Source organism: Neoarius graeffei, chromosome 11 (assembly GCF_027579695.1).
Source record: "Neoarius graeffei isolate fNeoGra1 chromosome 11, fNeoGra1.pri, whole genome shotgun sequence".
In the NCBI taxonomy this organism is placed as follows: Eukaryota; Metazoa; Chordata; class Actinopteri; order Siluriformes; family Ariidae; genus Neoarius; species Neoarius graeffei.
Genome location: NC_083579.1, coordinates 82074817 through 82088843, shown reverse-complemented (window position 1 = coordinate 82088843; position 14027 = coordinate 82074817). Strand labels below are relative to the sequence as shown.

The following is a 14027-nucleotide window of genomic DNA, read 5'->3' as shown; positions in this document are numbered from 1 at the left end:
CAAATAAGGGAACCTTTTAAGCTAATGAATCGCTAAAGAATTATATTTTGTTTAGACAAAGTTTCTGGTGTTTGGTTTGTGTTAAAGTGTCTATGCCATGTGCACAATAAACTGCGATGCATCTCAGTGTTTCTTGGTCCTGCTCCTGGAGTCATCTTGCTCATATTATTGTTTTCCCTTTATTAGTAAGCAGGACTCTATTCTACAGTAGACTCCATATATTACATGTCTTGCTTATGTAAACGCAACTCACAGCAGATGGAGCACAAACGTGCAGTTTAAATCTGAAATGAAGCACATGCTGAGAAAGTTTGGGCTGAAAAGTCAGTTATTCATTCATGCATGATGGGTTAATATAGACCAGTGTTTAGAGGAGCCCCACATCACTATCAGTCAGTCTAGTACAGACTAGGACATGGTACTGCGTGCAAAAAATACAGTTACAAGTTAAAAAAAAACAAACAGAAAATATTCAGAAACAGTTCGAAAGTTCAGAGAGCAGTTCAATGTTCATTTTCCCCACATACCAAGCTATTAAACAAAAAGTTAATATTTTTTTAAGCAGCTGCCAGTAGAATATTACATTACAGGCATTTAGCAAATGCTCTTATCCAGTGACATACAACATACTTAGAGCAGCCTGGGGAGTCCAGGGACTCAAACCTGCAACCTTTAGGTCCCAAAGCCGCTTCTCTAACCATTAGGCCATGGCATTCCCTGTATAGAATAGTATGCAAAAGACATTATAGATCAGATAGAGTATGTGCATATCATGTGGAGAATGCTAAATTGAGTAGTACAGGTTCTATCACTTTTTTTTTTAGACACAAGGCATTCCATCTATCAGCTGTGCAAGCTGATGAAGGATAATATGCCTCATGAAGCTTTGAGATTAAAGCAGTTGCTATTTAAAAGATGTTTACAGCATAACATGCATATCATTTAAAGACAAGTTTACAAAAGGATTCACAAAGCAATTAAACCTGAATGAAATACAAGGAGATAAAAGAAAAACAAAAATATGGTGTAATATTAAGGATACTACCATAAGGTTGATTATTTACTCAGAACAGCACATCCCAAATAGTTTCACTCCTCTAATACCACAACAACTTGCCAAGATTAATTTCATTATTTATTAAAGAATGATAATGTACAGTTCTGTGCAAAAGTCTTAGACACATGCTGTCGACCAAAAATGGCTTAAAAAATTGAAATGAAATGTTTCAACATTTAAAAAAATACTAAAAATCAGTGAGCCATAATAAATGAAGCAAAAAAATCAGTATTTGGTGTGAGACGACTCTTTGCTTTAAAAAAAAAAAAATCCGTCTGGTCCAGTGAGGTCAGTTTTATGTGGAAATGATCTGTAGGTTTTCCTGAGCATCTTACAGAACCAGCCACAGTTCTTCTGCACACTTTGACTGTCACACTCACTTCTTCATTTTACACCAAAACCCAGCAGCCTTCAGTATGCTTTCTTTTTCATCTGAAAAGTGCTCTCTTATGGAATATGCTGCTCAGATACAAACCTTTTTTTTTTCCCCTGTAACATTTAATTTTGTGCTAACCCCCCCTGAACATTTGGACTCTAAAATGTTTTTCTACTGACTGAATAATGTAGAAGTCCATCCATTATCCATAAGCACTTATCCTGTACAGGCGGCACGGTGGTGTAGTGGTTAGCGCTGTCGCCTCACAGCAAGAAGGTCCGGGTTCGAGCCCCGGGGCCAGTGAGGGCCTTTCTGTGCGGAGTTTGCATGTTCTCTCCGTGTCCGCGTGGGTTTCCTCCGGGTGCTCCGGTTTCCCCCACAGTCCAAAGACATGCAGGTTAGGTTAACTGGTGACTCTAAATTGAGCGTAGGTGTGAATGTGAGTGTGAATGGTTGTCTGTGTCTATGTGTCAGCCCTGTGATGACCTGGCGACTTGTCCAGGGTGAACCCCGCCTTTCGCCCGTAGTCAGCTGGGATAGGATCCAGCTCGCCTGCGACCCTGTAGAACAGGATAAAGCGGCTACAGATAATGAGATGAGACTTATCCTGTACAGGGTTGCAGGCAAGCTGGAGCCTATCCCAGCTGACTATGGGCGAAAGGCGGGGTACACCCTGGACAAGTCGCCAGGTCATCACAGGGCTGACACACAGACACAGACAACCATTCACACTCACATTCACACCTACGCTCAATTTAGAGTCACCAGTTAACCTAACCTGCATGTCTTTGGACTGTGGGGGAAACCGGAGCACCCGGAGGAAACCCACGCGGACACGGGGAGAACATGCAAACTCCGCACAGAAAGACCCCCGTCAGCCACTGGGCTCGAACCCAGAGCCCGCCCTAATAATAATAATAATAATAATAATAATTTATATAGCGCTTTTCTCAATACCCAATGTCGCTTTACAATTATAAGGTGTGGGGGGAGTCCATCAAATAAAGGTCAGGATGTCATTCCAATGGTGTAGCAGCCACAGTACCACCAAAAGGCGCACAAAAACAAGTCCCACACCACCTGCACAGCCACCGTCGGGCAACATCACCTGGAACACCACACCATGGATCCACAAAGCGAGCACAAAAGCACTGCTGCACAGATCGCTGGAAAACCCCAATGTTAAAATGAGCAATGAGCTCACTGCAGTCCATAACGAGGCGCACAGGCCTCACCCACAGCAAAACAAGGCCTGGAGGGAACTGACGCCCAAAACTGGGTCTGGAGCTACACCACAACAGGTGGACAAAACACTCAAACAAAAAAAAAAACAAGAAAAATAAAAGGGAAAATAAAAGGTTCTAATGTAGAAGTCATAAAATATAAATCGATAAAAGTTTGTATGAAAAAAAGGATGCCAAGACTTTTGCACAGTAATATATATATATATATATATATATATATATATATATATATATATATATATATATATATAAACAAACACATGTTGCAGGACTTGAACTTGAGCGCACTGAAGCCTTCTTGCAAAACAAACTTCACCACATTAACTATTACCCACATTTTAAAAAAAAAAAAAAGGTATATTGTGCACCCACCATAAAAATCTTTGTCTTTGACTATATTAAGCAACACCTTCTGACCAATCAGATTCAAGAATTAACCATGGTATACAGCAGATTTTTAAATGCAATCAAATTAAAAAAAACAAAAACAAAACAACAAAAAAAACTCAGTTACAAAATAAAGATGCAAGATTAAACAAACGTGTTAAGATTTTTACCTCCGCTAACTGTTGGAGTCTCTTTTTCTTTCTTTCCCCATGTAACTCAGAAAGTAATGAACAGATTTTGATAAAATTTGGAGGAAAGATGAACCAGTGGCCAAGGAACAGTTGATTGAATTTTAAGGCAAATCTGGATATGTATATAGATCCAGGATCCAGATATGTATACGGATTTAGGATTTTTTTGTCTGTTTCCAACGTAACTCAAAGTAGTAAATGAATTTTGATGAAATTTGGTGTTCAGCTTTAGTATTATCCTCAGTTCAACTGATTTGATTTTGATCAGGATCCAGATTTTGGAACCGGATCAATTTTTCAGATTAGTAAACATCTAGATATTCCAATTTATTATATCAACATTCACTGGATATGAACAATCGCACACTGATTGGCTTCTCTACTACTGGGATATCAGCTCATATACCATGAGTAGAGAAAACGAAAATGGCGGTGTGTTGCTGATCCAACCGAGGACAAAATAAAAACTCTACTTGAAAACAAAACCCCAAAAAATACAACCCCCCCCCCCCCCCCCCCCCACACACACACACAAAATATGGAATGAAAGTATTTGCGGGTAAGAACTTTTTTTATTTTTCAAGAATTATCGCATTTTTCACAAATTGCTCCTGTCATTTCGCTGGTTTGTTTACATTCTAAGTGGAAATGATTTTGTCAGACGTTTTGTACAAAGTTATTTATCGAATTTACAAAAAATAAAAATGCTCTGTTTCTCAAAGTCCAGTGAATGTGGATAAAATAAAACACTTATTCCACTCAATCTCATCGTACATGGCTTAGCCCATGTTTACATTAGACCGTATCAGCGGATCATCAGATTAACTTTTTTAAAACGATTTGCGTGCACACAGCAATACCAATACACGGATACGCTCAGCTCCGCAGGCATCCTGCGCTCCAAATCACTCCACCCTGAACAGCGAGTGCCCTCTGGAGGGTGCGCACTCCGGCCCTGCGCAGCTCACACAGCGCGCGAGTGAAGTGAACAAGCTGTGATTCGGGACTGAGCCGCTGTGTGTGTGATCCCAGCGCATATCACTTACCACTTGCAAGTGGAAGGATGGCAAGCCTAAAGACAATCATAACTACACAATGGGCAGTATTTGCATCAGCATTTGCAGTATTTTCATACTTTTATACTCTTTAATGAAAGGTGATACAAGGCGGAAGTCCGCACCGTTTTTCAGCAGTCGCGTCACATGACCAACGCCAGCGAATCAGGAAGGTGGATGTCACAGTGACGTTGTCCAATGAGATGCCAGCTAGAGCTCAGCACAGCGTATCCGCGTATTCTCAATGTTTACACAGCACCGGACCAGACAAGATCTGGATTGAATACGTGGCCGCTGGCGGATTCCCGTTTCCCGGCGTTTCCAGGCGGTTTAATGTAAACGGACAGTGCATCCGCGAAGAAAACGAGACAGATACGGTGTAATGCAAACGTAGCCTTAGAGACAACTCGGTGCGACGTGCCTTGTTGGCTATCAGCTCATGTACGACTCGATTTCATGGAATAACTTAAATGTGGCTTGGCAGAGGTATGCACTCGACTGAGTGCCCTTCTAGTTGGTAAGAGCTATAGGTCTTTGTAGCTATAGGACTAAAAACCCAATACAGAAACACTTTAGAATGTTTCAAGTTGATTTTGAATGAAGATGGCTGTAGGAAGAAGTGGATATAAATGAGATCTAATTCCTCACACTTTTAGGACTAATTGTATTTATATTGAACTACATTTCCAGATCATTCTTTTTATTCCACATGATGAACTAGGCGGCACGGTGGTGTAGTGGTTAGCGCTGTCACCTCACAGCAAGAAGGTCCGGGTTCGAGCCCCGGGGCCGGCGAGGGCCTTTCTGTGTGGAGTTTGCATGTTCTCCCCGTGTCCGCGTGGGTTTCCTCCGGGTGCTCCGGTTTCCCCCACAGTCCAAAGACATGCAGGTTAGGTTAACTGGTGACTCTAAATTGAGCGTAGGTGTGAATGTGAGTGTGAATGGTTGTCTGTGTCTATGTGTCAGCCCTGTGATGACCTGGCGACTTGTCCAGGGTGTACCCCGCCTTTCGCCCGTAGTCAGCTGGGATAGGCTCCAGCTTGCCTGCGACCCTGTAGAAGGATAAAGCGGCTAGAGATAATGTGTGTGTGATGATGAACTAGAAACTAAGATTTCTAGTTTCTGCTAAAAGTACTTTGTTGTAAAAAGGAACATTTTCATTATGGTTAGTCTATTACATTCGCCCTTGAATTTTATATTTAGAGGTTATAAAATTACTAAACATGTGATGATTAAAAATGTAGCTGATTAGCAAAAATAAAACATGCAATATACTGTGATATACATTTTTACTTTTTTTCATTAGGATCTTTAGTAGCGAGCCCTTTTCTGTTCAGAGCTTTCTCCAGAGCAGACATGATGCACTCCTTGTTGTTGGAGACATTATAGGAAGTGAGATCCACCAATCTCTGGAAGTCCTCGGACTTGTATGTGAGGTTTGATGTGACATATGGAGAGGATCCTGTGCTCACATCAACATCTCCAGCCTTTAGCTCCTCCTTTCCCTGTCTCTTCACTCCTGCAGGTTAAACAGACACATCAGTATCGGCTTCTGTTCTTTTCACTTGGATTAATATTTTACACTGGATTATCCAAGCTCACTTCAAATTATACTCGTATACCATAACGGTACAAATACCATTGATAAATTCATAATTTATTCATAGCAACACGCCATTTTTATCCATTTATAGTTGCATTTAATGTTGTGGAACATCCATGAGACAAGTTAGTTTGCGTTATCACTTGCGTCATAGCAGTTATTCCACAAAATCGAGTCGTACATGAGCTGAGAGCTGATGAGGCGCATAGCACCGAGTTGTCTATAATCCATGTATGATGAGATTGAGTGGAATAACTGTTTTATTCTATCCACATTCACTGGATTTCACTGGGGAACCAACTATATTCTTTTAGCTATTTCTGTTTCTTTTAACTATTTGATAAAGCCGCCATTTTATTTTTCTCTACTCAAGGTATATGAGGGGCGGCACGGTGGTGTAGTGGTTAGCGCTGTCGCCTCACAGCAAGAAGGTCCGGGTTCGAGCCCCGTGGCCGGCGAGGGCCTTTCTGTGTGGAGTTTGCATGTTCTCCCCGTGTCCGCGTGGGTTTCCTCCGGGTGCTCCGGTTTCCCCCACAGTCCAAAGACATGCAGGTTAGGTTAACTGGTGACTCTAAATTGAGCGTAGGTGTGAATGTGAGTGTGAATGGTTGTCTGTGTCTATGTGTCAGCCCTGTGATGACCTGGCGACTTGTCCAGGGTGAACCCCGCCTTTCGCCCGTAGTCAGCTGGGATAGGATCCAGCTTGCCTGCGACCCTGTAGAACAGGATAAAGCGGCTACAGATAATGAGATGAGATGAGAGAAGGTATATGAGCTGATAGTCTAGTAGTAGAGTAGCCAATCAGAGCGCACAATTGCTCATATCCAGTGAATGTGGACAGAATAAAAAAGTAGTTTTTCCTCTCTCTCTCAAAAAAAAAATCCAACAAAAACACAGTTTGTTATAAATGACCTAGAAATTGGAAATCGCGAAGTCTTTCCAATAGTGGAAAACGTTGACTGTTATAAAGCACTGACAGTGGAGACTCCTTCCAGAAATGTGTCTGTGAAGATTCTCAGTCATCCAGGTCATGGTAAACTGTGGGTGGTAAAAAAGAGCAACTGGACTTGCTTGAAAGTCCAGTTGCTCTCTTTTACCACCCACAGTTTTCCAGAAATGTGTCTTTACAGACAAATCTTTACACAAAGCTTCACCATATCAACCGTTATACGGTTTTCTTTGTTAAATAACACATTTTTGAAATGAGTTTATTATTAGGTTTAAATTAAGTGGAGCCATCTGAAGTTGAAGTAGTTTTAATATATTAATGTGTTAGATAAAGTAATGTTTATATGCTAATATATTCATACAGTGGTGCTTGAAAGTTTGTGAACCCTTTAGAATTTTCTATATTTCTGCATAAATATGACCTAAAACATCATAAGATTTTCACACAAGTCCTAAAAGTAGATAAAGAGAACCCAGTTAAACAAATGAGACAAAAATATTATACTTGGTCATTTATTTACTGAGGAAAATGATCCAATATTACATATCTGTGATTGGCAAAAGTATGTGAACCTCTAGGATTAGCAGTTAATTTGAAGGTGAAATTAGAGTCAGGTGTTTTCAATCAATGGGATGACAATCAGGTGTGAGTGGGCACCCTGTTTTATTTAAAGGACAGGGATCTATCAAAGTCTGATCTTCATAACACATGTTTGTGGAAGTGTATCATGGCATGAACAAAGGAGATTTCTGAGGACCTCAGAAAAAGCGTTGTTGATGCTCATCAGGCTGGAAAAGGTTACAAAACCATCTCTAAAGAGTTTGGACTCCACCAATCCACAGTCAGACAGATTGTGTACAAATGGAGGAAATTCAAAACCATTGTTACCCTCCCCAGGAGTGGTCGACCAACAAAGATCACTCCAAGAGCAAGGCGTGTAATAGCCGGCGAGGTCACAAAGGACCCCAGGGTAACTTCTAAGCAACTGAAGGCCTCTCTCACATTGGCTAATGTTAATGTTCATGAGTCCACCATCAGGAGAACACTGAACAACAATGGTGTGCATGGCAGGGTTGCAAGGAGAAAGTCGCTGCTCTTCAAAAAGAACATTGCTGCTCGTCTTCAGTTTGCTAAAGATCACGTGGACAAGCCAGAAGGCTATTGGAAAAATGTTTTGTGGATGGATGAGACCAAAATAGAACTTTTTGGTTTAAATGAGAAGTGTTATGTTTGGAGAAAGGAAAACCCTGCATTCCAGCATAAGAACCTTATCCCATCTGTGAAACATGGTGGTGGTAGTATCATGGTTTGGGTCTGTTTTTCTGCATCTGGGCTAGGACGGCTGGCCATCATTGATGGAACAATGAATTCTGAATTATACCAGTGAATTCTAAAGGAAAATGTCAGGACATCTGTCCATGAACTGAATCTCAAGAGAAGGTGGGTCATGCAGCAAGACAACGACCCTAAGCACACAAGTCATTCTACCAAAGAATAGTTAAAGAAGAATAAAGTTAATGTTTTGGAATGTCCAAGTCAAAGTCCTGACCTTAATCCAATGGAAATGTTGTGGAAGGACCTGAAGCGAGCAGTTCATGTGAGGAAACCCACCAACATCCCAGAGTTGAAGCTGTTCTGTACGGAGGAACGGGCTAAAATTCCTCCAAGCCGGTGTGCAGGACTGATCAACAGTTACCACAAACGTTTAGTTGCAGTTATTGCTGCACAAGGGGGTCACACCAGATACTGAAAGCAAAGGTTCACATACTTTTGCCAATCACAGATATGTAATACTGGATCACTTTCCTCAGTAAATAAATGACCTAGTATAATATTTTTGTCTCATTTGTTTAACTGGGTTCTCTTTATCTACTTTTAGGACTTGTGTGAAAATCTGATGTTGTTTTAGGTCATATTTATGCAGAAATATAGAAAATTCTAAAGGGTTCACAAACTTTCAAGCACCACTGTGTTCTGCTCTTTCCGATGGTTTGCATCAGATGCAGTTAAAAAAATAATCCGGTCAGTTCTGCACACTATTATACGATCTGCGTTCATCCTAATGCGGATACTGCAGCCGTTTATAATTGTGTCCTTTGTTATTTATATTCTATTTTATATTCATCAATTTGTCCTGCATTTGTCACTCTATTGATAGTATACATTTTATATGTGTATGGACTTGTTTGTGCCCAAGTTTCCATATTTAAAAGAACAAAATAGCTGCATTTTATACCTTTTATATTGAGAATTTCTGAATCAGAAGCTCAGAATTTTATTGGTTGTTGTTTGCTTTATTTGTTCATTTGTATAAACTGCACATCAGCTCCGACTGGGAAATGTAATTTATACACATCAATCAAAACACTGAGAACTAAAGCTCAATAAAACTTTTGGCAAAAGTAAAGCATTCCCTATTTATTTCTGTAATGATCTGCCTAAATAATGTAGGTGAGTGAATGGTGTGAGTTTACCAGGCGCTTTATACTCTTTGAATGATATGTTGACCAGCGGGAAGTGGATCACAATGGGAGCATTGGGATTCTCCTCATCCTCAAACACATACACTTCCCTTGGGGTCTCGGCCTCGTACTTGCTGGAGTCTATGTTTGGGAAAGGCAGCTGGTGCTCGGCACAGTAACGCTGAGCCTCCTTAAGGATCTGTCACGTATGAAAGTAAACACAGATATACACCAGAGACACACAACACACACAAATACACATGTTTAATTCAGTCTCAGTTGTTTTAGCTCTCGCTTAAGTGAAGGTACAAGAAGTGGAAAGTCACAGCATGTTCAGTGAAAGCTGTTTTAAAATCTAAACTAAAATAATTCATTCATTCATCTTCAGATTTAAACTGCTTTATCCTAACAGGCAACATACACACTCACTCACTCACTCACTCACACACACTCTCTCTCTCTCTCTCTCTCACCCACCCACCCACACACCAAGGAGTAATTTAGAGCCACCAGTGTTTTTGGAAGGTAGGAGGACACTGGAGAACCTCAAGGACACAAGGAGAATATGCACAGAAAGAACACAGAATCAAACCAGGGAGGCTTGAACTTTAACTTTTCAAACCACAACTTTAACTTCAACTTTTGTCCAAGTGCACTTACTGGCCACTTTATTAGGAACACCCATCCACATGCTGTTTTCTTCAGTTCTCTAATCAGCCGATCCCTCAACAGCAGCACAATGAATAAAATCATACAGATACAAATCAAGAGCTTCAGTTAATGTTCTCAATGTTCAAGCATCAGAACGGGAAACATTGTGATCTCACAGTGTGACTTTCTCTCACTGTGGTCTGGGTGTTGGTTTGATCCAGATGGACTGGTTTGAGTATTTCAGAAGCTGCTGATCTCCTGGGGTTTTCACACACAACAGTCTCTAGAGTTTACACAGAATGGAGCCAAAAGCAAAAAACATCGCGTGAGCGACAGTTCTGTGGGTGGAAACAAATGCCTTGTTGATAAGAGAGGGTCAGAGGGAAATGGACAGATTGGTTTGAGTTTTTTTGCCAGGAAGGATATAGTACCGTAACTCGTATCACTCTTTACAACCGTGGTGAGCAGAAAAGCATCTCAGCATGCAACAGCAGAACACCACCACATTGGGTTCCACTCCTGCAGCCGAGAACAGGGATCTTAGAATCAACAACAAGTTCCTATTAAAGTGGCCAGTGAGTGTATATCCAATGTAGTAATACATTTCTTGTATGTACAAGCAAACTTGGCCAATAAAATCGATTCTGATATTCTGAGAAATCAGTATAATCAGTAATGAAAAAAAAAGAAAAATTGAAGCCATCTTTAGATACAGTGCATATAAATAAATTTGCGAAAGAGAAAAGTTCTCTCATTCTCTTCTCACTTTAAACTAGTCATGCTCACAGTCATTTACAATGTTTTTCTCTGTAATTGAACAAGCACAATGTGTTAAATATGACTGAATGCACAGAATGTTTATTTTTCTCACTTTTAAAGGGTTCTCATCCCAGGAGTAGCTGAGGGACAGAATGACGTCGACGTGTCTGTTTTTCCGCAGCACAGGAGGGAAGGCTGCGTTAATATCAAATCCCGCATCTACCAAGCGAAGGGTGGGGTCCATCGGGGTCAGGCTGTTCGGAAACACATCGGGGTGTGTCTCTGTAGACAGCACACAATCGGAACAGAACTTATAAATCACTTAGTGGGGAAAAGTACATTTGTAGGCAACATACACAGATGTATTATGATGCTTTTTCAGATAGGAAATGCTTCTTGATGTACAGGTGTCTTGCAAAAGTATTCATCCCCCTTGGTGTTTGTCCTGTTTTGTTGCTTTACAAGCTGGAACTAGACTGCATTTCTGCAGAGAAAATACAAAGTGTGCTTGCTGAGCTGTAGCAGAACAGCTCTCATGCTAGCATGCTAAAAGCTAGCATGCCAACAACTAGCATGCTAACATTTAACATACTAACAGTTAGCATACTAACATGCTAAAAGCTAGCATGTTAACATGTTAATGCTAACATGCTAATAGATAACATGCTGGGCGGCACGGTGGTGTAGTGGTTAGCGCTGTCGCCTCACAGCAAGAAGGTCCTGGGTTCGAGCCCCGTGGCCAGCAAGGGCCTTTCTGTGCGGAGTTTGCATGTTCTCCCCGTGTCCGCGTGGGTTTCCTCCGGGCGCTCCGGTTTCCCCCATAGTCCAAAGACATGCAGGTTAGGTTAACTGGTGACTCTAAATTGAGCGTAGGTGTGAATGTGAGTGTGAATGGTTGTCTGTGTCTATGTGTCAGCCCTGTGATGACCTGGTGATTTGTCCAGGGTGAACCCTGCCTTTCACCCGTAGTCAGCTGGGATAGGCTCCAGCTTGCCTGTGACCCTGTAGAACAGGATAAAGCGGCTACAGATAATGAGATGAGATAACATGCTAACATGCTAATGATTAACATGTTATTTGTTAAAATTCTAACACTTTAAGGCTAATATGCTGACAGCTATCATGTTAACAGCTATCATGCTAATGGCTAGTATGTTAACTTTTAGCATGCTAACACGCTAAAGGTGACATGCTAACAGCTAACATGCTAGCAGTTAGCATGCTAACATACTCAGGCGAACTCACTAACAGCAAACATGCGAACTCTGCATGCTACCATGCTAATCCTAACATGTTAACAGCTCTCATAACATGCTAATGGTGAACATGCTAACAACTTGTGAGCTAACAGCAGGCATGATATCATAATGGGTAACATGCTAAGAGCTAGCATGGCAGCACGTGAATGCTTATATGCTAATTGCTATTGTGTGTGTGTGCAAGTATTCCTAATAAAGTGGCCATTGAGTTGAAGTTGATTTGCTGTCAAAGTCTCAGATGAGCAGATCCTTGCCAAATGCATCATCATCTCTGGGGGAAGGGAGGAACGACTCAGTCAAGCTTCCACTGATTAGCGGCAAAATGGAGAAAAACTGGACGGATGAAAGGCGAGAGAAAGGCGAGTGCGGGTCAGAACCGATATCATGTGTGTGATGGTGATTTGGCCTGAGGTGCCGTATGAAGTTTGGTGGATGTGTGGTGAAGTGTTACTGAGCAAAACTCCATTCATTTGAATGGGGCCAAAAATCAATGGAAGCCTATGGAGGTAAAAAGAGATGCGTGAAAACCAAGGAAAAGACAAGTGCAGGTCTGAGATGAGGGGATGGATCTGTGCGTGGACTTGGCCTGAGGCATCAAGTGAAGTTTCTTGAAGTTTGGTCACTTGGTTAAAAAAATGGATGGAGAGTGAAAGTTTCTCTCCTGAAACACCATTCATTTTCAATGGGGCCAAAAATCAATGCAAGCCTACGGAGGAAAAAGGGATGAGCAAAAAGAAAGGAAGAATATGAGCGCGGGTCAGAACCGATTGCATGTATGTGTCGGGGGAGTTGGCCTGAAGTATCACATGAGGTTTTGTGCATCTGCGATGGAGCGTGTCCGAGTAGGACGATTCGATTCATGAGCCCTATTCATTCTCTATGGGAAAAAAAAAGAAAAACGACAAGAACAAGAGAACGGGCGCGTTGATCCAAAAGTTGTATACTGTACAAGCACACTACACCACTTCGGGCCAGACGTCTCAGAGTTGGAATGGTGTCTCTATCTCGAACGCCCTAGGAGGAGGAGTGGATCCAAAAAACATGCTGGAATAAGGCAGAATAAGTAAACTTAAGAAGAACAATAGTCTGCTTGCCTTCGGCTGCTGTGTGCTTGAGCACGCACACTAATTAAAATGGATTTTTTGGGGGGTTAGCACCATCTGATTTACACAACATGCCTACCACTATAAAGGTGAAACCTGTTTTATTGTGACACAAACAATTAAAATAGAAAAAAAAAACAACAACCAGAAATCTGGAGTGTGTATAAGTATTCACCCCTGTTTGTATGAAACCCCTAAATAAGAGCTGGTTCAACCAATTCACTTCATAAAATCACATAATTAGTTGATTAAGAGCCACCTGTGTGAAAAGTGTCACATGATCTGTCACATGATGTCTGTATAAATCAATCAACCTGTTCTGGAAGGACCCTGACTCTGCAACACTACTAAGCAAGCAACATAAAAACCAAGGAGCTTCCAAACAGGTCAGCGACAAAGTTGTGGAGAGGTATAGATCAGGGTTGAGTCATAAAAAATATCCTCAAACTTTGAATATCCCACAGAGCTCCATTAAATCCATTATAGCAAAATGGAAAGAATATGGCACCACTACAAACCTGAGGAGTGCATTTTAGCCCTAGGCAAAGGACTCTCGTTTGTACCCACAACTGCTATGAATGAATTTGACACTATTATAGACTTTCAGAAATACTTTAGATCTTTAAGACTTAAAGAAATGTTCCAACCTGGTGGAGCTGTGGCTACTAATGTTACACTTGAGCCCAGTAAAAACAGAAATGATCTGACGAATTGTGAAATGGACCATGTTTTGTCATCCAACAGTGATAGTATATCCAAGTTTACTAAATGTAAGAAAAAAAAAAAAGTCTACATACATCCCGCCCAAGAATAGGAATGCGTGACTGGAGACATACTGTCGTTTAGTTGAGCAGGATGTGAGGTATATACTTAAGAACAAAAATGAATATAAGACATATAACAACTTATCCAAAAAGGAAAGGGAAGCCCT

At 41.1% G+C, this 14027-nt stretch overlaps 1 protein-coding gene across 2 annotated transcripts in view; it reads right to left on the bottom strand.

Moving 5' to 3' along the window:
* Positions 1-5317: 5317 nt before the first annotated feature.
* pla2g4f.1 (phospholipase A2, group IVF, tandem duplicate 1) overlaps positions 5318-14027 on the bottom strand; it is a 109106-nt gene continuing 100396 nt past the window's right edge. For both annotated transcript variants that reach the window (XM_060934806.1, XM_060934807.1), the window contains 3 exons: positions 10847-11016; positions 9337-9523; positions 5318-5829 (listed from right to left, as the gene is read on the bottom strand). In XM_060934806.1, coding sequence (XP_060790789.1) covers positions 5600-5829; positions 9337-9523; positions 10847-11016 — 587 coding nt within the window. In that variant the 3' untranslated portion in view covers positions 5318-5599. The remainder of the gene's footprint in view (positions 5830-9336; positions 9524-10846; positions 11017-14027) is intronic.